Source organism: Panthera pardus, unplaced genomic scaffold (assembly GCF_024362965.1).
Source record: "Panthera pardus isolate Hobbes unplaced genomic scaffold, ASM2436296v1 HiC_scaffold_25, whole genome shotgun sequence".
Classification (NCBI taxonomy): domain Eukaryota; kingdom Metazoa; phylum Chordata; class Mammalia; order Carnivora; family Felidae; genus Panthera; species Panthera pardus.
This window is the reverse complement of record NW_026526821.1, coordinates 57,441,539-57,468,475: the sequence shown is the minus strand read 5'-3', so window position 1 is coordinate 57,468,475 and position 26,937 is coordinate 57,441,539. Positions and strand designations below refer to the sequence as shown.

General features: G+C 43.1%; 1 protein-coding gene across 5 annotated transcripts in view; it reads left to right on the top strand.

Annotated features, from left to right (window-relative positions):
• The window catches only part of IL1RL2 (interleukin 1 receptor like 2), a 44,137-nt gene extending 18,596 nt beyond the window's left edge, over positions 1-25,541 (top strand). For all 5 annotated transcript variants that reach the window (XM_019428527.2, XM_019428522.2, XM_019428525.2 and 2 more), the window contains 5 exons: positions 6,239-6,368; positions 7,371-7,507; positions 9,271-9,414; positions 18,847-19,008; positions 20,889-25,541. In XM_019428527.2, the coding sequence (XP_019284072.1) occupies positions 6,239-6,368; positions 7,371-7,507; positions 9,271-9,414; positions 18,847-19,008; positions 20,889-21,256 (941 nt within the window). In that variant the 3' untranslated portion in view covers positions 21,257-25,541. The remainder of the gene's footprint in view (positions 1-6,238; positions 6,369-7,370; positions 7,508-9,270; positions 9,415-18,846; positions 19,009-20,888) is intronic.
• The last annotated feature ends 1,396 nt before the right edge of the window (positions 25,542-26,937 follow it).

Sequence of the window (26,937 nt, the reverse complement as noted above, 5' to 3'; positions counted from 1 at the left end):
TTCACAGAAGAATAAAAGACTAAGAAAATATGAAAATATATTCACCTGCGATAAAAAATATACACAAAAACAATGATATCTATCCATGAAATTGGTAAGGATTAAAACATATGTAATACCAAATATTAGCAAGGATACTATGGGGAGTGTTCTGATACATGACCAGCCATGAATATGAGCAATCATTTAAAAATGTTTAGGTTTAAAACTCTCCAAAGGTTTCCCATCTCAGACTAAAATTCAAATAGAAGAAATAAAGAGCGTGAAAAAGTGGGGCCCTCCAGTGGGGCCCTCCACGGTCGACTTCCCCTTGTTAGCACTTCACATGTGCTTGGACCTCATTTATTGCAGCTCTCCATTCAGTCCTTCTGTTTTGACCACACTGGTATACCTGCTGTTCCTTGAACAGTCAAGCACACTTCTACCTCAGGGACTTTGCACTTGCTGTTTCCTCTACTTGAAACGCTCTTCCACACACATCCCCATGGTCTGTTTCTTCACTTCCATCGGGTCTCCACTGAATGTCATCTCACCTGACCACCGTGTTGAAATAGCACACCTCACTCACCACCATGCTCTAGCCCTTGAGCTTTCTCTATGTTTTCATAAAGTACTTATCACTACCTCACATATTTTGAACTTGTCTTGTTATCTCTAATTCTATTTGAATCTATGCTTCTTAGGAGAAAGCTTTGCATCTGGTTTGTTCCCTCTGATATCACCAGTGCTCAGAACAATTTCTAGAACACAGAAGGTGCTTATGGTGGCTGGGTGGCTCCATCGATTAGGCACCTGACTCCTGATTTCAGCTCAGGTCATCATCTCACAGTTTGTGAGATCGAGCCCTGTGTTGGGGTCTGTGCTGACAGCGTGGAGCCTGCCTGGGATTCTCTCCCTCTCTGCCTCCTCCCTACTTGCTCTCTCTCTGTCTCTTCTTCGAAATAAATAAATAAACATTTTTTAAAAAAGATGGTGCTCAAGAAATAGTTGCTAAATAGATAAATAAGTCAATGGACTGGTATAGACTCTGCAGAGGGAAATCTAGTATGTATTCAGACCCTTCACAAATATGTATAACTTTTGACTCAGTAAATTCTAGATGGTAGACCACATATAGCAGACACAGATCCCCAGCGTCCCAGATACACACACACACACACACACACACACACATATGTATGTATATATGTATCTATATGTATGTATACATATGTGTGTGTATATCTTAAAAATTAGACTATCATAAAAAATTTAAGTGTATGTATATGTGAAAAATGGTAAAATCAAAATGTGAATGACAAACTAAGAGAGAATGTTTGGAACAGAGGTATTAAAAAACAGGTAATATAATTTCTATGGAAAATACCAACAAATCAAGGAATGTGAATAATCCAAATGGGGCAAATGAATAATCCACAGAAGAAAAAAAAAGACTAAGAAAATATGAAAATATACTCATCTGCAATAAAAAACATACACCAAAACAATGATATATATATAAATTGTGCTTACTATGTTCAAGGAAGGAAAAGACATGATTGAAATTTTCAAAAGACAATTGAAAACTTTTAAAAAGAGTAGCATATCAGATTTGAAAAAGAACAAACGAAACATCAGGACTGACAAAGACAATACCAAAACAAAAAATTGAATACAGAGTTTAATAGCCTATGAGACATTTGAAAAAAGAACTACTGAACTAAAATATAAGTCAGGAGAAAATGTCCATGATTGAGCACAGAGAGACAAAAGAATAAGAAATATAGAGGCTAGAGGAAGAGGATCTACAGAGCTAACTTGTATGTAACTACAGTCCTAGAAGAAAGAGAAAAGAGAAAAATGAGAGCAGAGGCAATATTATTTAAATGATAATCTGAGAATGTTCCAAACTGATAGACACATCAATTAAAAGACCCTGGAAGCTAAGGAGACTCAGCAGGATAAATAAAACCAAACCTGCACCTTAAAATACCACAGTGAAACTGCAGAAAACCAAAAACAAAGGAAAAGTATCTTAAAAGTTAGGGAAAAAAGAAAAAAAAAAGACACGCTCTGTGTGCAACAGTAAAACCACTGTTTGAAACTTCAATGGAAATAACAGAGGTTGTATGCTGAAAAAAAAATGCTGCTAATTTTATAATCAGTGAAAATATGGCAAACTAAAAATGACAAACTTTGCCAAGCACAGTCTTAAAAGGAACTACTGCAATGCTCTTTAAGCAGAAGGAAATGTTTCCAGATTGTGAATCAGCTATGTAGGAGGGAATGAAAGAGCAATGTTGATGTAAATATGTGAGCAGATCTAAATGAATCTTGACTGCATAAGGCAATAATAATGACGATTGTTCATGGAATTTAAAATATATATGACGTTAGAATTCCCAACAGCATTTGCCTGTATGCTAGGAGAAGGTCAAATGTAATTACATTCTAAGACTTTACATTCTCTTAGAAGAGAGTGGAGATATCAGTTATATCAGACTTTGATAAGTTTGAGGATCTATGTTTTAATATTTAAGGCAGCCCTAAGATAATAATAATTTTTAAAATATAGGGTTATATGGAGTAATAAAAAATAATCAAGAGCAAGGTAAGAAGCGATCCAAAAGAAGGAATCAAAAGAAAGCAAGGAGGAAAAGACAGATATAGGACAGATGCTACAAATAAAATATCTATATAAGTTAGTCGATTTAAATACACATATATCACCAATTATATGATGGACTAAATGCTCCAAATTAAGATTGTCACACTGGGTTTGAACAAGAAATTAAAACTCTGGACTGTCTACAAGATGCTGGAAAAGACTGGAAAATGATATATGATATAAACACTAACCAAAGTGATGTTGGTATAATTATACTAATATCAAAGTAGATACGAAGGCAGAATGCATTATTAGAGATAAACAGGGATACTTCATAATGATTGAAAGTTCATTTTTGAACCTATTAGATACATAATAACATGGCCTTAAAGGTGTGTGTGTGTGTGTGTGTGTGTGTGTGTGTGTGTGTGTACATACAGAAAGAGAGAAAGTTAGTTCAGGATTACAGGGAGAAATGGACCAATTTACACTAATAATGGAATAATAATGGGATAATACCAGCCACGGTTTTCACAATAGCTGATAGAACAGGCAAACAGAACACCCTATCATGACAAACAAAATGTGTCCAACGAATGGCCTGATGTTTATATTACAGAGCCCTGTGCCCAGCTACTACAGATTACACATTCTTTCTAAGCACAATGAAATGTTTGATAAAATAGACCATATATTGGCCTATAACAACAGATTGAAATCATTGCAACTACATATTGTCAGAAGTTAGAAATAAGTAATAAAAAGACAATTAGAATAACCATATCAAATCAAATAAACAATCAAATAAAAACAACTCCTCTCGGGGCACCTGGGTGGCTCAGTCGGTTAAGTGTCCGACTTCAGCTCAGGTCACGAGTTTGAGCCCCGCGTCAGGCTCTGGGCTGATGGCTCAGAGCCTGGAGCCTGCTTCCGATTCTGTGTCTCCCTCTCTCTCTGCCCCTCCCCCGTTCATGCTCTGTCTCTCTCTGTCTCAAAAATAAATAAACTTAAAAAAAAAATTAAAAGAAAACAACTCCTCTCAATAGCTCATGGATAAAAATAGAAATGAGAAAATTATTTGACAGTGAATACTAATAAAAAGATTTCAGTGAGGTTGATGAGATACAAAGATTTGATCAGAGCACGCTTGTTAACCTGAGTTAGGAAAAGAAGATGGTTGCAATATCTATGAGCAGCACCCTCACCCCCGAAGACAGAAAAGGAGAAACAAAATAAATCCAACAGAAATGGAAGAGATGGGGGCACCTGGGTGGTTCAGTCGGTTAAGCGTCCAACTTTGACTCAGGTCATGATCTCGCAGTTTGTGAGTTTGAGCCTCGCATCAGGCTCTGTGCTGACAGCTCAGAGCCTGGAACCTGTTTCGGATTCTGTGTCTCCCTCCCTCTCTGCTCCTCCCTCACTCATGCTGTGTCTCTCTCCCAAAAATAAATAAACATTTTTAAAAAATTTAAAAAAAAGAAGTGGAAGAGATGAGGTGAAAAGTAATAGCAGAAAATAGTGAAATAGTAAATGAACGTTCAATTGAGTGATTAACAAAGAAAAAGTTGTTTTTTTTGAAAGTGGGATGTGATTGGTAGCCCCCTGGATGATTAAGAAACGAGGGAAGGGACAATCTGAAGGAAAAAGAGGCTATCACCATAGATCATATACACACAAAAAAGATCACAAAAGGATATTCTGAACAACTTAGTGCCAAACAATTTGAAAATCTAAAAAGAAATGGGCATTTTATATAAAAATCAGCACAGAGGATCTGGCACAAGATTTCAGAATAGGAATAAGACTATAAATTTAAAAATCTTGCTACAAACAAAATTCTGTATCTAGTTGGCTTTTCCCATGAGCTCTACAAAGCAGTTAGTAAAGAAATTTAGCAAATTTAAACAAAATGTTTCACAGAGCAGAAAAAGGAAACAGTCATTAACTCATTATATTAGGTCAGGAAACTCTTAACCCTCAAACCAAAAATGAACGTTGTTACAAAGCAAACTTCAGGCCAATCTCATTCATCAACACAGATGAAACACTCTAAGCACATTTTTAGCAAATTTATTTTAACAGCATACATAAAGAATGTTACCTTGTGGCCTAAGTTGGGTTTACATGAAACAATGCCAAGCTTCTTCCTATTAGGTAATTCATTCTTTTATTTTGTATTAACAAACCAAAGGAGAAAAAATAATATATTCACCTCATAGACACCAAAAACCATGAACACCTAAATTAGAATTTTTTAAAAAATTTGTTTAATGTTTATTTTTGAGACAGAGAGAGACAGAGCATGAATGGGGGAGGGTCAGAGAGACAGGGAGACACAGAATCCAAAGCAGGCTCCAGGCTCTGAGCTGTCAGCACAGAGCCCGACGCGGGGCTTGAACTCACGGACCGTGAAATCATGACCTGAGCTGAAGTCAGACGCTTAACCGACTGAGCCACCCAGGTGCCCCAGAATTTTTTTTTTAAACTTCCTTTAAAACTACAAATGTAAGGGAACACCCTTAATCTGATTTTTAAAAATCTATCTTTAGAAACCTGTAGAAGAAATAACACACTCAAGACTGAACTCTTAAACCCGTTTCCTTGGTTTTGAGGGAGAGCCAAAATCTCAATAGAGTTTCATTTTTGCTGAATCTATTTATAATGTTGGTAGGGAAATGTAAAGACTGACTAATAGTTAAGACACTCTTGTCCCAAGCAGGCTCCACTCCCAGCACAGAGCCAGATGTGGGGCTCAATCCCATGACCTTGGGATCATGACCTGAGCTGAAATCAAGAGTCGGATGCTCAACCGACTGAGCCACCCGGGCACCCCCCATACTATTTTCTTGATGGGGTGAAGGTGGTATGGATATGCGCTTTATATGTATATTCTATACTTTTTACTATACATGTGTTATAGTTGAGAATTTTTTTTTTTTAAAACCTTAATTCCAGCTGGAATAAAGAAACATGAAGTAGACTATTTAGAAATAGAGTAACTTTTTATGTCGTGTAAATAGATGGAATTTATTAGGCTCATGGAACCAAACAAAAGAAAAATATAAAATAAATACATATAAAAATAAAATAAAAATATAAAATTGTTAAATATAATTTGTGAACGTGTGTGGAGTCAGGATAGGGGTCACGATTGGTAAAGTATTTGGAAGATTTGGAACTAGAAAACCAGAGTTCATGTCTTGTTTCTTTCTCTAATGTGTGACCTTGGGGACAAGTCACTAATCTATCTGAACCTCAAGTGTTCTCATCTGTAATATGGACCTTATAGCACCTCCTTTTTTTTTTATTGTAGTATAGTTTTGAGGATATGAAGACCTAAGGAGACAATGTGTGTGAAATACTTTGTCAACTTTAAAGTTCTTTGCTAAGTTTCCTAAGACTAGAACTAGTATTTGTGTCCCTAATACTGTGGAAGACATTGGCCAGATATTCGGCTGTTTAGACACCCTGGAAGGCCACTTGTCCCCTATTATCTCTGTCCAAAGAGAGAATAAAGTAGATTAACGTTGACCTCCAAGGGGGTATTTTTGGTAATCAAAACATATTCCAGGCTCAGAAGCAAGAGGTTTTGTTTAGCTGATCATTTTTTATAGACTTTTCATGTAATATTTATGAATTTGTTTTTTACAGGCACTACCCTTACTGTAGACTGCAATATAACAGACACAAGGGATAATACAAATCTCCGATCCTGGAGAGTCAATGACACCTTGGTGGATGATTACTACAATGAATCCAAACGAATCAGAGAAGGATTTGAGTAGGTGTTGTGTGTTTTTCTGACTTCCCTAAAAGTTGGCAAGAATTTCTTCATTTAAATTATTTTGGGGGCGCCTGGGTGGCTCAGTTGGTTGAGCGCTGACTTTGGCTCACGTCATGATCTCGCAGTCCGTAGGTTCGAGCCCCATGTCAGGTTCTGTGCTGACGGCTCAGAGCCTGGAGCCTGCTTCAGATTCTTTGTCTCCCTCCTCTCTCTGCCCCTCCCCAACTCATGCTCTCTCTCTTTCTCTCTCTCTCTCTCTCTCAAAAATAAACATGAAGTGTTTTGATGCTAGTACTGCTTTTTTTAGATGCTTCTCACTGATCCCTCATTACTCCTTTTGGCTTTGTCTCTCAAAGATCTTGCCAGTGCTATGCACAGCCAAACCTTCTTGAATCAGGGGGGTGTGAGGTGTTCATGTTATCAATCCTGCTTACACCCTAGTCAGACACATGAGGCAAAGCATCAAGTATGGCCTTCATGCAACAAGATCAATTTCTCCCAACTTAAAACCAGCCTCATTCCTGTTTAGTTATATCATGAGCTATAGACCTTCTAGGCTTCAGTAGCAAAACAGGCAGCAACACGGGGACTCTTAGGGGAGATAGGACTTAATCATTAGCTAATTGAGTGGTATAAACCCAATTTGTGATTGTTTACATTGGGTGGTATAAATCAAGACTACGGAAGGCAGAGGGCAGGAGAAATTGTGTTGAACCCTGCAGGGCTGATAAGTTAGGATAAGTGGAGAGGACCAGGCCAAGGCTCTGGAGGGCTGACGATGCTATCTGTAATGAACAGAGCCACACTTCCTTGTCACCTTCCAGAAGAAAATGAAAAATTTCCACACACCTCACTGAGCCACTCCGTGAAGCCTTCTTAGGGTAACAGGATGGCCCAAAGTGTTCTCTGGGAGAGACTTTTATTCTCTAGACTGAAGATGGTACAGTAGGCTGGGTAAATATGACTCCTGTATAACTGGGTGGTTCTTTTCTTTTACAGATCTCACATTTCTTTTCAGAAACATATTTTTTACACAGTGAACATAACCTTCTCAGAAGTGAAAATGGAAGATTATGGCCATCCTTTCATTTGCCATGCTGGAGTGTCGGCAGCGTACTTTATTTTAAAACTCCCAGGTAGTTGTTCGGTGGGGTACATGCTGTTTGGAGGGCTCAAAAAAATGACAAGGAGACACATATGAAAACAGCATGGCATTAAGCACTTGGCATGAGGCAGCAGGGTGATAGTCAGTAGAAGAACTCAGCATTCATTTCCTGTTTGGAAAGGTGATGGTTTTAAACTCATTTCCAGAGCAGAGAATATCAACACTCCTGAAGGCGATGAATGACCAACTCAAGAATTTCTGGCCATCACTCCTGTCTACTTACCAGGGGCTTTATGAATCTCATAAATATTGCACGACATGGTCTTCTTATCATGACCATTACAGTACCAAGATCCATGAAGTCTATACATTACAGGTTCCCAGACATGGGTCCTCCCAAAGGGAGGGGTGGCGTTGTTGTTCCAAGAGTTGGGGAAGGACAAAGAGAAGTGGAGGATGGATGGGAAGGGCGGATCTATCTAACAGAAGCTAGAGGTTCAAACAGATGGTCAGGATGAGATTGGGCACCAGTGTGCAGAGCAGATCCACTTGGTTGTGCTGGGATTTAATCAATGGGTTGCTATTTCTGTTGACCCAGAATGTGTTTTAGTCACGATGCTTTGTTGTGCCATTTATTTAAAGACATTCAGTAGTGCATGGAGATGTCTTCCACCTCAGACTGTTTGCAGTATGGTGTGACTTAGGGCAGGTCGTGATAAGATCCTTAAGGAGTATTTAAAAAAAGGAATGTGCTCTGGGAGTTCAAAGAAAAGAGAGCCCCTCCCCATACCTACCCCCCCCCCTCCCCGGCCAGGCCATCCCCTACACACACACACCTTCTAGTGGGGACTAGAGCATCAGGAAGGGGCTGATGAAGGAAGTGTTGTATGCGGTGGGTTCTAAGAATGGAGAGACTTTCTCTTCCTCTGTCCTTCTTCCACTTTTCGAATTCTCTCCTTCCTAGAGCCTCCTTCCTTCCGTGGCAGCACTGATTTGGGCTGTGGTAAGGGAGAAGGCTGTGTTCCTCTTCTCGGTGGTGGTGGTGGTGGCGGCGGTGATGTGGGAGCATGTCTTTAGGGACTTGACATTCCAGAGGAACTGGTTCTGCTTCTTGGTCATCTCCCACCCACTGCTTTTGCCATAATTTGCTCCGCAGTGGTGTTCACAAGCAGAGCAGGGGTAGACGCCCTTTCTGAGATCGTGCCTTGCAGGCAGGCCCCCAGCCCAGACCTTGCCGGCACAAAGGGGGCAGTCTGGCTCTCTGCCAGCCTTATGGAGACAACAGAGTTGGCTTTCAGGGGAGGCCGTTGAAGGCTCTTTATTTATGACAGACATCCTGCTGCTCAATTTTTGGTGCCTGTGGAAGCAGTTATAACAGGAATAATCAGGAATGTTCAAGAGAACCACCAGGTCTTCCAATACACACGCTTAGGCTCTACCTCTGGAGAGTCTAGTGTTGACTAAGTAAAACCTGGTTGTGTGTGTTTTGGGAGCAGTTCTCATGCATAGGAACCATGCTGTATCCACCATCAGAAGCAAGAGTTCTGCAGGATTTCCTTCCCCAGGTTTCCAAGAGCACATTTGCTTCCTGAAATTCATGGTCCACGCTAGATTATTCTACTCCCATATACCTGTTATGTAACTGTAAAAAAAATATTTAAGCAGTATCCTCATTGACCTCTCACACATTTCCATTTGGTATTTGTAATGTGATCTGTATAAGTAAAGTGTATAATTGAGTCTTTGTATTATGATTATTTGATTATTTATGTATTTATTTGCTGTCATTTGTAGCCCCGGATGTTCAAGCTTACTTGATAGGAGGGCTTGTCACCCTGATAGGTGCAGCAGTGTCTGTCACATACATCTACAACATTTTTAAGATTGACATTGTACTCTGGTATCGAAGTGCCTTCCTTTCTACTGAGATCAAAGAAGGTAAGTGTGGGTAACCAATGAAAAATGCCTCATACTTGATTGTTGCTCATCCGTATACCCATTGTAAATATACTTTCACATATTTTACTAGCTTGCCTTTCATGTTGTTGGCAAATTGGAAGGAAGGAATCTTCCTGGAACTTCTCATGCTTCAGGGAAACAATTGGTCTGTGGTCACCAGTGTTGTTCAGTTAAATAAGGCTTGCAGGCTAGTGGTGACTGAGCAAATATTTGCAAAGCAACAGGAGCAAATCATCTTCCGGGTCCCACTGTGACCATTTTAGAGCGGTTCTCACATCTTCTGGTGTTTCCAAGAGAAAACAATTTCTCCTGGAGCGACAAAGGGCTCCCCATCTGCGATGCATCTTCAACATGGTCGGCACATGAACAGAATTTACATCATGAGGAGTGATGAGCTGCCTGCAGCTGGAGCTCATTCTAGGCCCTGTGCTTGGTACCTGAAAGATTTAAGAGTCAGAGGACTCTCAAGGCTGGAGAGAGACCTGAGTTTGCATTTGGCTCTCTACTTACTCCCGTGTGATCTTAGAAAGTATTTAAGGTTCTTCTCTCTCTGGGCTATAGAATGGAAAGAAACATGAAGGAAGGAAGGAGAGAAGGGAGGAAGGAAAGAAGGAGAGAGGGAAGGGAGGAAGGAGGGAGGGAGGGAGAGAAAATGATCAGAGCCTGCCTCACAGAGTATTGTAGGAACAACTGAGTTCAAGTCCAGGAAAGCACTGAGCAAGGACCAAGGGCACAAGGGGCATCTTGTTGTCTGAAGGCCAAAGCCTTCAGCTGCCCCTGCCACTCTGCCCTGGGTTTCAGTTTGGTCTGCGAAGCGTCTGTCCTGCCAGCACTACTCAACACACAAATGCCTGTGAGATCCTGAAACTCCGAGGAGAAGGCATTTCCCACCATCATGGGTTGTTTTTTTTTTTAAATAAAGTTTATTTATTTCTTTATTTTGAGAAAGAGCTAGAGAGCGAGCAGGGGAGGAACGGAGAGAGGGAGACATAGAATCTGAAGCGGGTCCCAGGCTCTGAGGTGTCAGCACAGAGTCTGACGTGGGACTTGAGCTCACGAGCTGAAGTTGGATGCTCGACCGACTGAGCCACCCAGGCGCCCCTGCATTCTCTTTTGATGGCATAGCTCAGTCGCGGAAACCTGACTCTGTGTGTCCAGTGCAGCCTGAAGCGCCTCTAGGTTGCGGACAGTCAGCTGAACGTGGGGTTTGTCTTTGGGGTCGCAGTCCCTGCAGAGTCTCCCTGTTGGCCGCGCTCCTGCCTGCCTGTGGGGCAGGGGACCAGTGCATCACCACTTGTCTTTTCTGACACCCCCACGTGAGTGGTCCAGCTGCCCTCTGTTTACTGCCTGGCAGGGAACTGCAGAGACTTCAGTGGTGTTTCCAGATCTCTGGCCCTGGTGTGTGGCTCACTCCCGGACTCACTGGGACTCCCAGGAGTCTGAGAGCTGAGGGCCTGTGCAGCTGTGGGCTGGTGAGGTGGAGTTTAGCAGGAAGAGATAAAAGGAATAGTGACTCAAGCAGAGCAGGGGGGGGGGGGGGGGTAGCTGAGCAGATGACAGACTCAGGGAGCCCCACCCTCTGCTGGGAGCAGGCTACAGCCCAAATTCGGGCCGAGAATTTGGACATCGGGGCTCACAGTCAAGCCAGGGTTCTATTTTTTTCTTAATTCCGAGGAGTACTTGTGTACTTTATGATTGATCTCTACAGCTCCGTCTATGAGAACTACCCCTGTAATTCCTCTCTGAGCGTTGGCTTTGACAACGAGTTAGCGATGAGACTTACGATTTGTCCCAGATGTTATTTCCAAGTATTGTATCCCTTAGGGATATTTCCTGAGTTATTTGGGAACTGTGGAGTAATGGGTGGCAAATACAAATGAGGAAATAGATGAAATGTGTCTTTCTTATGATAAGTTATTTACTCCAATGAGATTAGTTACGCTTTATAACATGAGTAATAGTTAGGTGTGTATAACTCAGTTTTATTGAGTCATCGACAGCCATAATATCCACGAGTTCTGTATGTTCTCTATTAAATTATAGGAGTTGCTTTAAAAATTCTCCTTCCAGGCTGTGCAAGTGTGTGTAAGAATATAAGAGTGATCTTACACATCTCCTAGAGAGATTTGTGTGTGCCTCACCTGCTTCCAAATAGGTTTGTAGAGAATACAACAATGAAAAACAAACAAAGCAGGTACAGTGAACAGAGGGTAGAACAATAAAATAAAGCTTGGGGGTAGAATCAATGACAAATCTTGGACACTTTTTAAAGATGAGCTTGCTTTAGAAGTAAAGGCAAAGCAATGACAAGATTCATCGTGTGCTTCTCACAAATACCCTTCAGTTGCTTGTGACAGCACATGGCTTTGTCTGGGACAATTTTCCAAGGAAAAGTTTTTGTAGGGAGGCCTTATTTTTAAAGGGTGTAATATAAGGAACCTTGTCTGCAACAGCCTTCCCATGGTAAATGTAATAGCATGCTTAATGTGGCTTTTCTTCTAGTGTCTTCCATGTTAAGGCTAAAATGCCAAACCTCATGCAATTTAGTAAAAGCACCTGAAGGCCAGATGGATTCTATCTGATTTCTCCATAGGTCCAGTTTGATCAGGTTGGAGATTTAGCAATAATATAAGAAAAGAAAGTAAGGGCTTGAATAATCTTTAAGCGATCTGTCATAAATATTAATTTATGCAAACAAACTTTGTATTTTTTGCCGAGAGCCAATAAAGCCATATGCAGATGCTTTAACATCGAAAGTAGGGCTGAACCTCCTCAGGAAATTAAAAAAGTGTGGCCAGAATCTACATGAACTGTTACCCCACCACTATATAGAGGCAGGCTATGGGGGTATCTGCCAGCAGGCCATTTTCTCAAAAAACTTACCAGTAGGTCTACATTTCCACAATTTTTGAGTGAAATAGACAGTTAAGGGGAGTGTCCAACTCATCATTATCTATTGCCATTCATTGTCACTTTCCCAATTGCTGTTCCATTTACTATGGCTAGGAAGCAAATTGCCTCAAAACTTTGTGGCACAGGGCAGCCATTTGTATTGCTAATGGGTTCTGTGGGTCAGGATGTGAACAGACACAGTGGGGATGGCCTGTCCCAGCTCCATGATGTCTGGGGACCCAGCTGGAGGACTGGCAGTTGATTCTGGCCATCAGCTGGTGGCCTCGGTTTCTCTCTCAACAGCCTCTCCTTGTGGTCTCTCGGTGTGGGCTCCTGAAGCCCACAGGAGCCCACACAGCATGGTGATTGGCTTCCAAGGGCTAGTGTTTCAAGAACAAGAGAGCCAGGAAAAGCCATATTTTCTCTTATGACTCAGACCCGAAATTTCTAGTGCCAATTCTACCACATTCTATTTGCCAAGGCAGCTATAGAGTCCTAGCCAATTTTAAGGGAGTGGAAGTAGATTCCACCTCTTTGTGGGGGGTGTGGTCAGTTCTGAAAGAGCATGTGGAACTGGAAATACTGCTAGGGCTATTTTTGTAAAAAATGCTGTTTGCCACACTTGCTCGAGACTAATCAGGGAGAAACTTTGTGAAGTTTCCTCCTCCCAGTTCTCATCTCAGCCGCACCAGAGGGGCGGTGGGCTTGGGTTTGACTCAAAGCTGTGCACTTGGCAGCTGAAAGACTGGAGAAATAATGCAGCCTTGTCTGTCTCAGCTTCCTTACCTGCAATCTGAAGGTATAAACGTGACCCTTACTGTGACTGTGAGAGACACAACCGTGCAGTGCTGGCAGGCAGTCGGCTAAGACGGCCCTTCAAAACTGCAGGCGGATGCGAAAAGCAAAATGGCGTCAGCTTGGTTTTTTGCTATATCGGGTCAATCAGTTATGAGTTGATCATTTGGAAGTGACAAGAGCCCACTACGTTTTGAGAACAAGTCGTGAACATAAACATTTCTACTCAAAAGCTTCGAAAGAAAAAAAAGATGACTGAAAAATTGGGAGCATTTTATATTTTGAGTTTTTAAAAGGTGTGAGTCCTTCACTGCCCAAGTCTCTTCTGTCCCGAAGTCTGCACGTTGCACAGCACAGAGCAGCTGTATGTTCAGACTCCTCACATAAAAACACAGAATTGGAACACTGTCAAAAGAGAGAATTCAGGGGGCGCCTGGGTGACTCGGTTAAGCGTCTGACTTTGGCTCAGGTCATGATCTTGTGGTTCGTGCGTTTGAGCCCTGCATCGGCCTCTCCACTGTCAGCACAGAGCCTGCTTCGGGTTCTCTGTCTCCCTCTCTGCTCTTCTCCCTTTCACACATACTCTCTCTCTCTCAAAATAAATAAATAAATAAATAAACATTAAAAAAAGAGGAGAGAGTTCACTTAACAAACATAGTTTTTCATTTTGTTACTTTATTTTATTTTGTTTTATTTTGTTTTATTTTATTTTATTTTATTTTATTTTATTTTATTTTATTTTATATTTTATTTTATTTTATTTTATTGTTTGAATGAGAAGGAAGAAAGAGAAACAGCCTGAGGGAAGAGAGACACCGGTGGCAGGGGTTCCGACAGAGGTGGTGATGAACATGGATGTTCGTTGTAGTTTCTAGACCAGGAAATACTGTATTCACTGGGGAGGCTCTGTTATGTGGCAAAGAAAGTACCAAGCCAACCACCCCTTTACCATAAAAAGGATAAATATTATCATATTTTTAAGTGAGAAGATTTAATTCCTTCCTAAAGTGGTTAAAAGCATAAAGCCTTTATGAAATCTTAAAAAAAAAAGTTCACATGTCCCCCAGCTTTAGAAAATCAAGTGTATGACATTAAATTTGATACAGAAAAATATCCACTTATGGAGTAGCGGTATAGACTAGTAACATTGAAGACATTGCACAAGGAGTTTTAGCTCGGTTGGGTTTTTGCCAACTCTAGACACAAATTCATCATCCCTTTGGCACATGACTTATGACCCTGATTTATTAAAAAGCAAAATCTGCTCATGATCTAAAACTTCTCTCTGTCCTACATAGATGTAACCTCCTTGAGCCTCTGCAAAATCAAGCCCCATGCAGATATTTGGCAGTGACTGATAGAGACCTCCTCTGTCCTGTTTTTCTTGCTCCAGACACTGAAGATAGAATCACACCAAAAGAAGCCCCCATTTTCACAGTTTCCTTTTATTACAGGGGGTAGAGAGACTGAGGAAGAGTGTGCCTGTGTGCACATGTGTGTATATTACCATTTTCCACAGGATGACCAGGAAGGGTAGGCAGAGACCAGAAGGTTGTCAGTGGTTGGGGTGAGAATTTATGGAAAATGAGAAAAGGCTACATGTAAACTCTAAAGTTCTGTGCACATTTTCCCTACAGATCTTCCTTGATTTATGATGGGGTTGCATCCCAATAAACCCATCATGAATTAAAAATATCATAAGCTGGGGCTCCTGGGTGGCTCAGTCGGTTGAGCATCCGACTTCAGCTCAGGTCACCATCTCACGGTTTGTGAGTTTGAGCCCCGCGTCGGGCTCTGGGCTGATGGCTCAGAGCCTGGAGCCTGCTTCCGATTCTGTGTCTCCCTCTCTCTCTGCCCCTCCTCTATTCATGCTCTGTCTCTCTGTGTCTCAAAAATAAACATTAAAAAAAATATCATAAGCTGAAAATACATTCAATGCACTTAACCTGCAGAACATGATAGCTTAGCCCAGCCCAACTTAGACGTTCTCAGAACTCTTACATTAGCCTACAGTTGGGCAGAATCATCTAACACAACACCTATTTTATAATAAAGTATTGACTGTCTCATGTGATTGACTGGATATGGCCCTGAAAGTGGCAAACAGCAGGTGTATGGGTACCGCATGGTTGTCTGTATATGGATTGTTGACCCTCCAGATCACGTGGCTGACTGGGACCTGTGGCTTTTGGGTCTGCCCAGCATCAGAGAGAGGAGAGGAAAACATATCACCAGTCTAGAAAACATCAAAATTCAAAATGTGAAGTATGGTTTCTCCTGAATGTGTATAGCTTTCAGACCATCATAAAGTAAAAAAATCATCAATCGAACCATCCTAAGTTGGGGACAGTCTTTAGACAAATACTAGACGAATACAAAATTCTACCTTCTTTTGTTGGGCTTAGAGCCAACCCTCTTTTCAAGTCTATTCAATCCAACAAACTTCCATAAAAGAGGAATAGAAAGGGATGGCTCTCTCTTCGGTTCCTGTTAGGTTGGCTATGAATTTCTTAATAGCCTGAAGGTCAAAAATCACATTTTCTTTTTTTTTTTTTGAGTTTATTTTCATTTATTTTGAGAGAGACAGAGACAATGCGAATGGGGGAGGGGCCTTGAGAGAGAGAGAGGAGACAGAAAATCCCAAGCAGGCTCCGAGCTCCAGTGCCGGAGCCCGATGTGGGGCTCAAACTCAGGAAACCTCGAGATAATGACCTGAGCCGAAACCAAGAGTCGGATGCTTAACCGAATGAACCACGCAGGCACCCCTCAAAAATCACATTTTTCTAATGAGATGGTCACTCAAGCCTTCTAGCATACTAAAGCTTCTTACTTGTTCATATGACCCCTGAGTAGAGCATAAACATTCCCCTTCCATGCCCTTCTCAAACTCTTTCTCTCCTTGATCTCTTTACCCTCCGCTACCAGCCCATTTTTTTCCTTAAGTCCGTTAATATCCAGGAGCTGCCCTACATCATTTGTGAATGTTTCTCAAGAGCTCCAGGCCATGGGGAAGTTTCTTTTCTTTCTGTTTCTCCAGTTCATGAGGCCATTTGTTATCTTGCAGTGCCTCGTGTTTCTATTTCCAAGTCTGTGAATGGTCTTTCCAGTTAGATGTGTCTTGTTCATCTGTACGCAGGTGAGCACAGTGACTGTTACATGTGGTTAGTTGCTCAATAAATGCTTGGCTCATCCTGGTGATGACGAAATGTGCTGCCGTGTTTGGCTTCTCAGTTTCACACAGGAAGTTCCTAGAGTCTGCTCAGAGGCTTGGTCTCTAGAGTGCTATGCGCAATTGCAGTGATGGAATTCACTAATGGGTCTGAATTGTGAGAGACTTGGTCGGTTTTGCCAGGTACAGTTACGAAAGTCCGCCATTGCACAGGACCCATGGAAACTCCTGCCTTCAGTTCTCATTTTCACCACAGGGAGTGGTGGACTTAGAGTCAAAGGAGTCAGGTTGCAATTGGGGCTGTGTCATCTTGGAGAAGTGATGCTTATGTAATGGTGAAAAGACCATCCTCCTCATAGATCGATGTCCATGGGGTAGGAAACTCTGAACTGTAATTGACAAATCACTGGAGGCTCAATATGGACAAATCTGAGACTTAAAATCTTCACAAGGACCTAGTCAGAAGGGGTCAAAACCCACACTTTTGTGAGTGTTACCTCCTGGAAGCCTGACCTGGCTTACAGTAAATATCCTGCCCCCAGAAGGGGGAGGAGAAAAATCATTCTGAAATATCCTAGAGCACTGTGTTCTTATTAACAATGCCTGCCCTCAGGATAAACTAGTTAATGAAAGCCTTACCTGCTAGGGTGTTATCAGAGCCTAACTGACCTGTGCAGAGAGAAATACCCAACTCCAGCCCAATCTAGCCATCCTGCCCCACCTAAGTGGGGATAAAAAACTGAGCAATGCTTGTGAAGTTCATAATCCAGAGTCACTGAAGGACTGAGATCTAATCATAGGGACCATAGACTGCACACCTCACCACCCTGTTACTAAAGGGCGTTTTTTTTTTTTTTGTTTTGTTTTGTTTTTTTAGCTCTTTCTTTTACCTGGCACATTCTATCCAGCTATCAGGAAAAAGTATGAGTCATATTGAAAGGCAAAAACACAATTCGAAGAGACAGCAAACATCAGAGCCAGATATGGCAGGAATGTTGGCATTATCAGACTGGGAATTTAAAATATTCCTGATTAGACTATAGATGCTGGCGAGGATGTGGAGAAATGGGAACCCTCTTGCACTGTTGGTGGGAATGCAAATTGGTGCAGCCATTCTGGAAAACAGTGTGGAGGTTCCTCAAAAAATTAAAAATAGAACTACTCTATGACCCAGCAATAGCACTGCTAGGAATTTATCCAAGGAATACAGGAGTGTTGATGCATTGGGGCACATGTACCCCAGTGTTTATAGCAGCACTCTCTACAATAGCCAAATTATGGAAAGAGCCTAAATGTCCATCAACTGATGAATGGATAAAGAAATTGTGGTTTATATACACAATGGAGTACTATGTGGCAATGAGAAAGAATGAAATATGGCCCTTTGTAGCAACATGGATGGAACTGGAGAGTGTGATGCTAAGTGAAATAAGCCATACAGAGAAAGACAGATACCATATAGTTTCACTCTTATGTGGATCCTGAGAAACTTAACAGAAACCCATGGGGGAGGGGAAGGAAAAAAAAAAGAGGTTAGAGTGGGAGAGAGCCAAAGCATAAGAGACTCTTAAAAACTGAGAACAAACTGAGGGTTGATGGGGGGTGGGAGGGCGGGGAGGGTGGGTGATGGGTATTGAGGGCACATTTTGGGATGAGCACTGGGTGTTGTATGGAAACCAATTTGACAATTAACTTCATATATTGAAAAAAATAAAAATAAAAATAAAATAAAATATTCCTGATTAGTATGCCAAGGGATCTCATGGATAAAACCAGACAGCATGTAACAACAGACAGGTGATGTAAGCAGAGAGAAGAAAATCCTAAAAAGAACCAAAAAGAAAGCTAGCAATTAAAAACAAACAAACAAACAGCTGTAACAAAAATGAAGAGTGCATCTGATGGGCTTCTTAGTGGAGTGGATATGGCTGATCAGAGAATCTCTGAGCTTGAGGATATCACTCTAGAAACCTCTGAAACTGAAAAGCTAGAGAACAAAGACTGAAAACAAAAAAAAGAAGAAGAAGATATCCAACAAGTGTGGGACTACCACAGAAGGTGTAACATAAGTGTAATGGGAATACCAAAGGAGGAGAAAGAAAGGAACATAAATATCTGAAACACGACTGAGAATTTCCCCGAATTAATGTCAGACACTTCTGAGAGTACCAAGCAGAATAAACAAACAAAGAAACAAACAAACACCTAGACCTATCATTTTCAAACTGTAGAAGATCAAAGACAAGAAAATCCAAACACCCTAAAAGAAGCCAGACGAAAAAACACCTCACCTGTCAAGAAACAAAGATGTGTGCTTCATTCAACCTGCCCTCAGAAACGACACAAGCAAAAGACAGTGAAGAGGAACGTTTCAAGCCCTGAAAGAATGAGAGTTGCCTGGTGTGGCAGTGCTTGGCACTGAGCCAGCCAGTTGGCACTCCAAAGTCAATGAGCCCAAGGGAAGGATGTCAGGGTAGCAGCTCAGAGTTTCGCCGTGTTAGCATAAAAGAATGTGGTAGGAATAATCCCACGACTGTATCCCATTTCCTTTTCAGATGGGAAGCTGTATGATGCCTATGTCTTGTACCCCAAGCCTCAAAGAGAAATCCAGAGTCCTGAGGTGGACACACTGGTGTTGAAGATTCTGCCCGAGGTGCTGGAGAGGCAGTGTGGATACAAATTATTTATATTTGGTAGGGATGAATTTCCTGGACAAGGTAAGTTTTGAGTATCAAAGGTATAAAAGCAGCAGATAAAGAGGGAGAGGGAGGTCTCTGTTCCTTCACTTTACAAATGGTGGGGTGGGGGACTCTCCTTTCCTTTTCCATGGAAACATGGAGAGTCCTGTACCTCCCCAACCCACAGCCCCTGAGCCAAGTTAGGACCGGGCCTGTTATCTCTGGGGCCCATTCCTGCAGGAGGGTGACTGGGATGCCTGGTTGAAATAATGTGACTCTTGGCAGCCTTGGCCAAGAGACTGAAAGGAGACAAGGGCTCATTTGCCCTCATGCCCTTGAGACTAACTGCTGAGCGTATTCCATCAGCTTGAATATATCAATCCGCTCATGTTTAAAGCTGATCTTATAAACCTCAACCCCCCAGGCTTTTCCTGCATAAGTAAAATAGAATTCATTTATTTATGTCTCCCATTGGACAGGAGTGAAGCTTTGGGCTATGCAGGCAACCTCTCAACCTCAGTTGTCTCATCTGTCAAATGGGGATGAGAATGCTTCCCTGACTTGGCCAAGAGAATGAAATGAGGCAAAACCTGAGCGGAGACGAGTATGGAGCTTAGCACATATGAGACATTCAGCAGATAAAAGTTTCCCTTTTGACCTACAAATTTTCCTTCCTGGAACTCTATACAATAAATGGCTGAATTTTGAAATAAACATCCTTTACTGGTCAAAAGGAAACCAAAATTACTTTACAACATTTGCTAGTGGCCTGTTCTGGGTCGTTTGCAACGGTTGCTAAGTACTTTGGATTTGTAGGCTGCTCATATCCATGGTGAGCTACAACTATATCTCAGCCCTCATCTTCTCAAGTCATAAAATCATCCTCCATGAGGAAATGAAAATTTGATTTAACGCTTGCCATAAACATGTGGGAGAGCTAAGATTTCGTAAGCACATTCTGTCGCTTACTTACTCAGCAAAATATTTATTGAGCGCCTACTATGTGCCAGTTAATATTCTAGGCACTAGAAATATAAAAATAAACCAAAGGGAAGAAGAACATGACCTTGGGAAGGCCACAATCTATTTTTATATTCTAGGAATAAGGAGGATATAAAAATTAATCTTTATTGCTAAAAAAGACCAAGTTGCATCCATAGCTGGATATTTCAAGAACTCTCCCCAAGAAATCATCAGGGGATGTTACTCATTTTCACATTAGTTCTATAAGTCTTGGGCCTTTAAGTAGCTGTGAAGCACAAAGGGAAAACACCGATAAAGATTAATACAATGTTTGAGCTATCTACATTTTCCCTATCCTTTTAAAATCTATTTATTTAAAAAATGTGTTAATCATCTAATATATACCAGCCCTTCGGCTAAGTTGGAGATATCAACTTGGGGATGATAAAGCCCTTGTTCGGAGTAGTTCACAACGTGGAGCCTGAGGAAAGTGACAGCTAACCACCAAAAAATAAGACTTATGAATACCAAGGACCAATTTTTCAGGGAAAGTCAGGAAGGTTTCACAGAGGATGTGATAAATGTTTGAAAAAAAAAAAAAACTTTCACTGAGGAGGCTGGGTGGCTCAGTCAGTTAAGTGTCTGACTCTTGATTTCAGCTCAGGTCATGATCTCACAGTTGTGAGATCGAGCCCCATGAGATCCCCATGAGATCAAGAGTGGAGCCAGCTTAGGATTCTCTCTCTTTCCCTGTCTCTCTGTCCCTTCCCCGCTCGCTTTCTCTCTTTCAAAATAAAGAAATAAACTTAAAACAAGTTTATTAATCCATTCCTAAGTCACCTTTATTTTAAAGCCCACACTGTCTTTCTGGGTCCCCTTTCTAATATTCTCAATAGCACTGAGGTCTGGGCTGTTTCACTCATGAGATAATCCACCTCTTCTTTCTTTATTTCCAGCTGTGGCCAATGTCATTGATGAAAACATCAAGCTGTGCAGGAGGCTGATCATCATCATAGTTCCTGAATTCCTGAGCTTTGACCTGTTAAAGAACATGTCCGAAGAACAAATCGCAGTCTATAATGCACTCATCCAGGATGGGATGAAGGTCATTCTGATTGAACTGGAGAAGGTCAAGGACTACACAGCCATGCCAGAGTCAATTCAGTACATCAAGCAGAAGCACGGGGCCATCCAGTGGAGTGGGGACTTCACAGAGCAGTCACAGTGCGCAAAGACCAAGTTCTGGAAAAAAGTGAGATATCACATGCCACCCAAAAGGCCTCCACCGTCTTCTTCCGCCCAGATGCTGAAGCACACGTACTGAGACCTCATAGCCAGCAAGTGGGGGGCCAAGGTGGGTTCATCACCAGTGATGGCATTGTTGGCACGGGGTGGCTTACAGAGGGACAACGATGCATCACACTTGGACCATCTGCTTGAAGCTTGCTACCGTATATACTTGTTGTGAGAGGGCCTGTGTCTGTTGCTTGTTTTGATCAGAGCTACTTCTTAAGGGAAAGACGTCACCTCTCCAGAAGGCCCTCCTTCACTTACAGGCTCTCATGAACACTCCCTGAATGCAGAGATGTAGTGCATGAGCCCTGGGGTAATGGGACACGAGAGTTGTAGAGTGGCGGTTAAGATGTCAGGAAGTTTGGCATGTAGTGTAGCATCTGTGGGGCCAGAGATGGAAGTCAGGGTATGGCGGGGAGGGCAGGCGAGGATAATGGCACTTTTTTCATGACCACGGTCTTAGCACATTGATACTGGAAGCCACCTAAAGGTCACACAGACTAGTGGGGACCAAGTGTGGCGCCACTGGGATTGCACATTAGTTACCCTCCTGCTGGACTCCAGTCTTGAAAGACTTTATCCACCAAATCAAAAATAAGTAACAATTCGCTTGTTTTTCCAGCTGGCCTATGAAGGCCAGAATTCTTAGAAGCATGTGAGAGACACAGCTGGCACACCAAGATGAGGCAATTCTAGTCCACGTCAAACAAAGCCATCTGTCAGTTAGCCGGTGTCCCCTCATCACAGGTCAATCTATGTTTGAACAAGGCATGAGGATTTTTGATGCTAAAAATTAGCTGTAAACTCATCTGTAAACTATTTTCAAAGACCTGACCTGAGGCTTAGATAGCGTCCAAGTTCTGTGGTTTTGATGACATCAAACCCAAACAAGTGACCTGCTATGGTCAGAATATTGTATCTCCCAAATTTACATGTTGCAACCCTAATACCCAATGTCATGGTATTGGGAGGTGAGGCCTTTGAGGAGGAGGTGAGGTGATTGGGTCATAACGGTGGAGACCTCACGAATAGGATTAGTACTCACGTAAAAGATACCCCAAGAGGTCCCTTGCCCCTTTGGCTATGTGAGGACACAGCTTGAAGTCTGTGATCTGAAAGAAAGCCCTCACCTGACCATGAGGGCACCCAGTGTTAATAAGCCACCCAGTGTATTGTGCTTCATTATAGCAGCCCAGACAGACTAAGGCATGGCCCGAATGAAGGGTCATGGGGACTGGAAGGGAATCAGCCAATGGGCAGGACAGGGGCTGGGGAGGGGGAGGAGGAGCAGGAGGGGTGAGTTGGGAGAACAAAGACCCCAGCGTGCAGGAATGAGCAGAGTGGATGGAGTCTGGGGGATGGGGGACAGGAATAGGTGGCTGTGTGACCTTCTTGACAGGCTGCAGACAGCATAAAGTGTCTGGTGGGATCTTACGTCACGAGGAGCCCCCTCAAGTCTTTTAGAATTTAGGTTCCCAGGTGACCTAAGGTTACACATTTCTTTGCCATCATACGCCAGTTCTCACTTAGCGTCAAGCCCCTCTTTATTTTACTTAACGTTTGCTCTTTGAAAATTTTTTTATTGTGCTAAAGTATATATAATGTGAAATTTACCATCTCAACCATTTTTAGCTGTATACTTTAGTGGCAGTAAATACATTCACCTTGTACAACCATTAGAACCGTCTGGTTCCGGAACTTTATCATCTTCCCCAACTGGAACTCTGTCCCCATTAAACACTAACTCTCCCTCCCTGCTGTCACAGCCCCTTCAATGTTCTGCTTTCTATGTCTATGATTTTGGCTATGCTAGGTCCTGCATATGAGTGGAATCATACAGGATTTGGCCTTTTGTGACTGGCTTATTTCACTTAGCCACATGTCACTAAGATTCATGTGTAATATTTGCTTTTTGTTTCATTATTTTTATTTAGTCCCTCCCTCCCTTCTTTATTTCTTATCTGCTTGAAGAGTAGCATGTGTCTATTTTATTACGGGGACTAGGGACAACCACCAGAAGTAATAAGCTTATTAGGGTCCTTCTAATCAGGTGTTTGTAAACTCTTGGCTTCTTGGTTTCTGTAGAACACGGGAGTCCGAATTCCTCATGGAGGATTTGCCAGTTTAAGGAAAAGAAGCTATTTCTCTGGATGTACCCAGGAGCAAAGCAATGGCCACTGATGTGTTCCTCATTCTGTTCCCCTCGCTGCCTCAGTTTTCTCTTCTCTGCTTTGTACCTGGAGATTGCTATCGATGCTGGAGAAGGCTTGTTGGCTGCGGGGGTCAGACAGGCATTTCGTCCTTCACTTTGGCTTATGTGGAGTCCATGCCCCAAAGCCTCCCCCTTCCTTCCAAGCCCTTTCTTTCCAGGGGATGAAGAGAGACAGAGAAGCCCCAAGAGTCAGGATACACTTGAAAGAACTCTGGCCATGATTTTCAGGGAAAAAAATTTTAACTGAAGGGGGGGAAAAAAATCAATCGGCATTGAACATTTTGCAGTAGGCAGCTCACAGTTTTTGGAGAATCCTAAGCTTTCTACTACCTTCTTAAAGTCACACAAAGAATGCCCCTGGAGACAGGCGCTCCTATTGAGACCCACGGCATCCACGACTGGGGCCCATGCTGTGAGCGCTCAGCTGGAGTAACTTTCCAAACCGTACTGCCCTGCCTGCTGGCTGGTGTCCTCTTCTTTAGGCAAGGACCCCGAGCCTTCCTGATCCCCTGAGTATCCACACAGGGCTACCGGCTCCCATGGGTGCTTTGAATGTTGTCCCCGCTTGCAGCTTGGTCTTGATTATGAGGAGCTCAGGGAGTTTCGAAGCCTAATCCTGGGAGGTAGGTGCCAGGAATAACCTTCCGCCGGGCTCACTCTACCACACAGTATCCCAGGCCGGAAGAGTGTTTGAAGGAAGTACCTGAACTGGGGAGACCCAGCTGAGGCCTATCCTGGGCCTCCGGAGGACCGTGCTGTCACCCCTCCTCCAGCCTCAAGCCAGTCCTACTACCTCTCAGATCATGTTCCATTCTCCCTGAGACACTCAGTGGCTGTGAGTCCAAGCACCCTGGTATGGTACCGGAAGTCGCTCACTTCTTGCCATTATTTCATCGGAACGCCCCTGAAATGAAACTCGACAATATGTCCTGAAGACTCTACTTGCCTCAGAGCCTTCCAGAATTTCTGTAACAGGAGTTCAGAGGCATTGTTTGGTTGGGGTAGTGGTGGTGGGAGAGAAGGGCTTTAAGTAGCGTTTGTTTGTGCAGATAGCCCTTGGCCGAGGATGGAGAGACCATTAATTCCACGGGTCAGAGAATGGGCTGGTCCCTAACAGAGATTTCAGGGAAGGGGTGCTGGGATTCCACTGAGGATCCTCAATTTTATCCACAATGCAGCCCCCAAAATGTGCATTTCCACTGTTTTGTAGGTGTTCTTTAACATTACATCTCAGCACTTGGACCCGTAATTAAGTTGCTCGTGATCATGAAGTGTAAGCTTCATACTGAGTACTCACCCATCTCATTCTCAATTTTATTATTACTAGTTTCCTGGTTCCAGCAGTTCCATTTTTAATTTCTACCAGTTTTTAGTGGAATAAAGGGATACAATGTGGTAAAAATGTAAGTGATTGAATTAGCCTGGCTTTGCCACTGAAACATAGATTAGAAGGTAAAAGCAAAAAATATTCAGTTGTCAGCTGTGGACTCATGTCTAAGTTTGCACAACTAGGAAGGTTTAGGTGTCACCGGAGAGTGGATAGAAAGGCAGATTATATGAAAGCTGAGGGCCACCACTGATTCTCTCCTGTTTTCCCCAGTGGGGCGTGGTGAGGTAAATGGGGCTCCGGATAACCTGAGGGGACAGGACTCACCTGGGGGCAGGGGTGAGAGGTGAATAGGTCAAAGAAAAGATGAAACACATGTGTTGAACCCCTCCGTTACCTTTTGGTCCGCCTTCCTATAATGACTGAATCAACCACAGGACCCACTTCCTTTGGTTTCTCCCCTCAAATACTGTGAGTCTGCCTGTGAGAAAGTCCTGGGTGAAGACTGAGTCACATTAAATAGAGGGTCCAGGAAGGTCTGGTCTTTTCCCCGAAGGTCAACCGAGATAAAGACACATATGCGAAAGTGCCTGGCACAGGCCATAGAGTCACGAGGAGTCGTCTGACCTACCTGGGGCTGGGGGGCACAATCCCCCAGCGCCTTCTGCCCCTGCCAAACTGCGGTGACTCAGAGGTCTGCCTGCTCTGGCCCAGTCGGTTGACCTTTCTTTGGCTCTTGATCCTGACTCATTTTTTAATAAACTTTCCTCCAACAGATGCTTTGTTTGGTTGATTTATCCAGGGCCGCGTCTGGAAAGTTAAAGTGGAAAATTCCTCCCTGGTTCCCTTCTTTGAATAAAGACTGTTCTATAGATGACGAATCCGCAATGTCTAGAAGTGATGGGGGCGATGGTGGCCCTCATAGCGGCAGCACATCTGTTGTGACGGCTAAAGGCCACTCTTCTCAGATCTCAGATGGATTCCTCTGGGGCCTTCATGGATGGGGCTCTGTACACATCTGTCTCCCTCTCCCCTCCCTCCCCAGGTAGCTTCGAAAGGATGCTGCCATTTGCTTCAATCAAAGTCAAACCCCAGACCTCTGAGAGAGAGACAGAGATTCTTCCCTTGAGAAGGGAAATCGGTGCTTGTGGCTCTGGCCCTGCTCTCCAGAGTCACCTTTCCTCAGAGGTTCTTATATTAACAACAGTTGCCACTGCCCACCGCTGGTGCTCTGGCCTGTCCACCCTTGACTAATTCCTAGAAGCGCAGCTGACACCTGCAAGGACCAAAAAAGACTTTACAGGATGGGGAGGGATAACAAAAGAGAGTGAAAGTCTCCTGGGTGGCTCTGTCGGTTAGCGTCTGACTCTTGATCTGGGCGCAGGTCACGATCTCACGGCTTCGTCGGTTCGAGCCCCGCATCTGGCTCCGGCAACTGCACTTGTGGTGCAGGGCCTGCTTGGGATTCTTTCTCTCCCTCTGTCTCTGCCCCTCCCCTGCTCTCTCTCTCTCTCTCTCTCTCTCTCAAAATAAATAGATATTTAAAAAGAGAGAGAGAGAATGAAATCCACAGGGATATACCATCAGATGGTCCCACTACAGGATGGAGTTTTTCTTGTCCTCATCAGAATGCTTTTCCCTCACCTCCCACCATCTCAGAAGAGGACCAGGCACATCGTTTCTGATTCGGGCCCCGAATGCGCTCAAGGGAGACACAGGTGCACTCACACCCCGCGGAGAGACCTCGCACCAAATGCTTGGCCGGAGTGTGCTGTGTTTTGCAATCTCTGGCTGTGCGGTGAGGCTGGTGTTGGGATTCTAGCAGCTCCGCCAAAGAGAGCTGGACGTGGCGAGAGCAGGTGGGGCATCCCTGTGGGCCGCAGCCGGCTGAATCGGACACAGAGGCCCGTCCCTGAACAGCACACGCCCCTTCCCTCTTCTGGCCACGAGAAAACATGAAGCTGCAAGTCTTGCAACGATCAGAAGTCCATCAAGTAAATTCAGAACTCTCAATTCTGAAACCTAAATCTCGCTTTTGTTTGTTCAGAGCTCATATGAAAAGGACAATTCTATCAATCTAGAAATTAAAAACCCTTTTCTACTACAACCAGGTTACCAGTGTGTCGCCATTCTAATATTTATAACGTGACGACACGACCCGGGTGACCGTGTC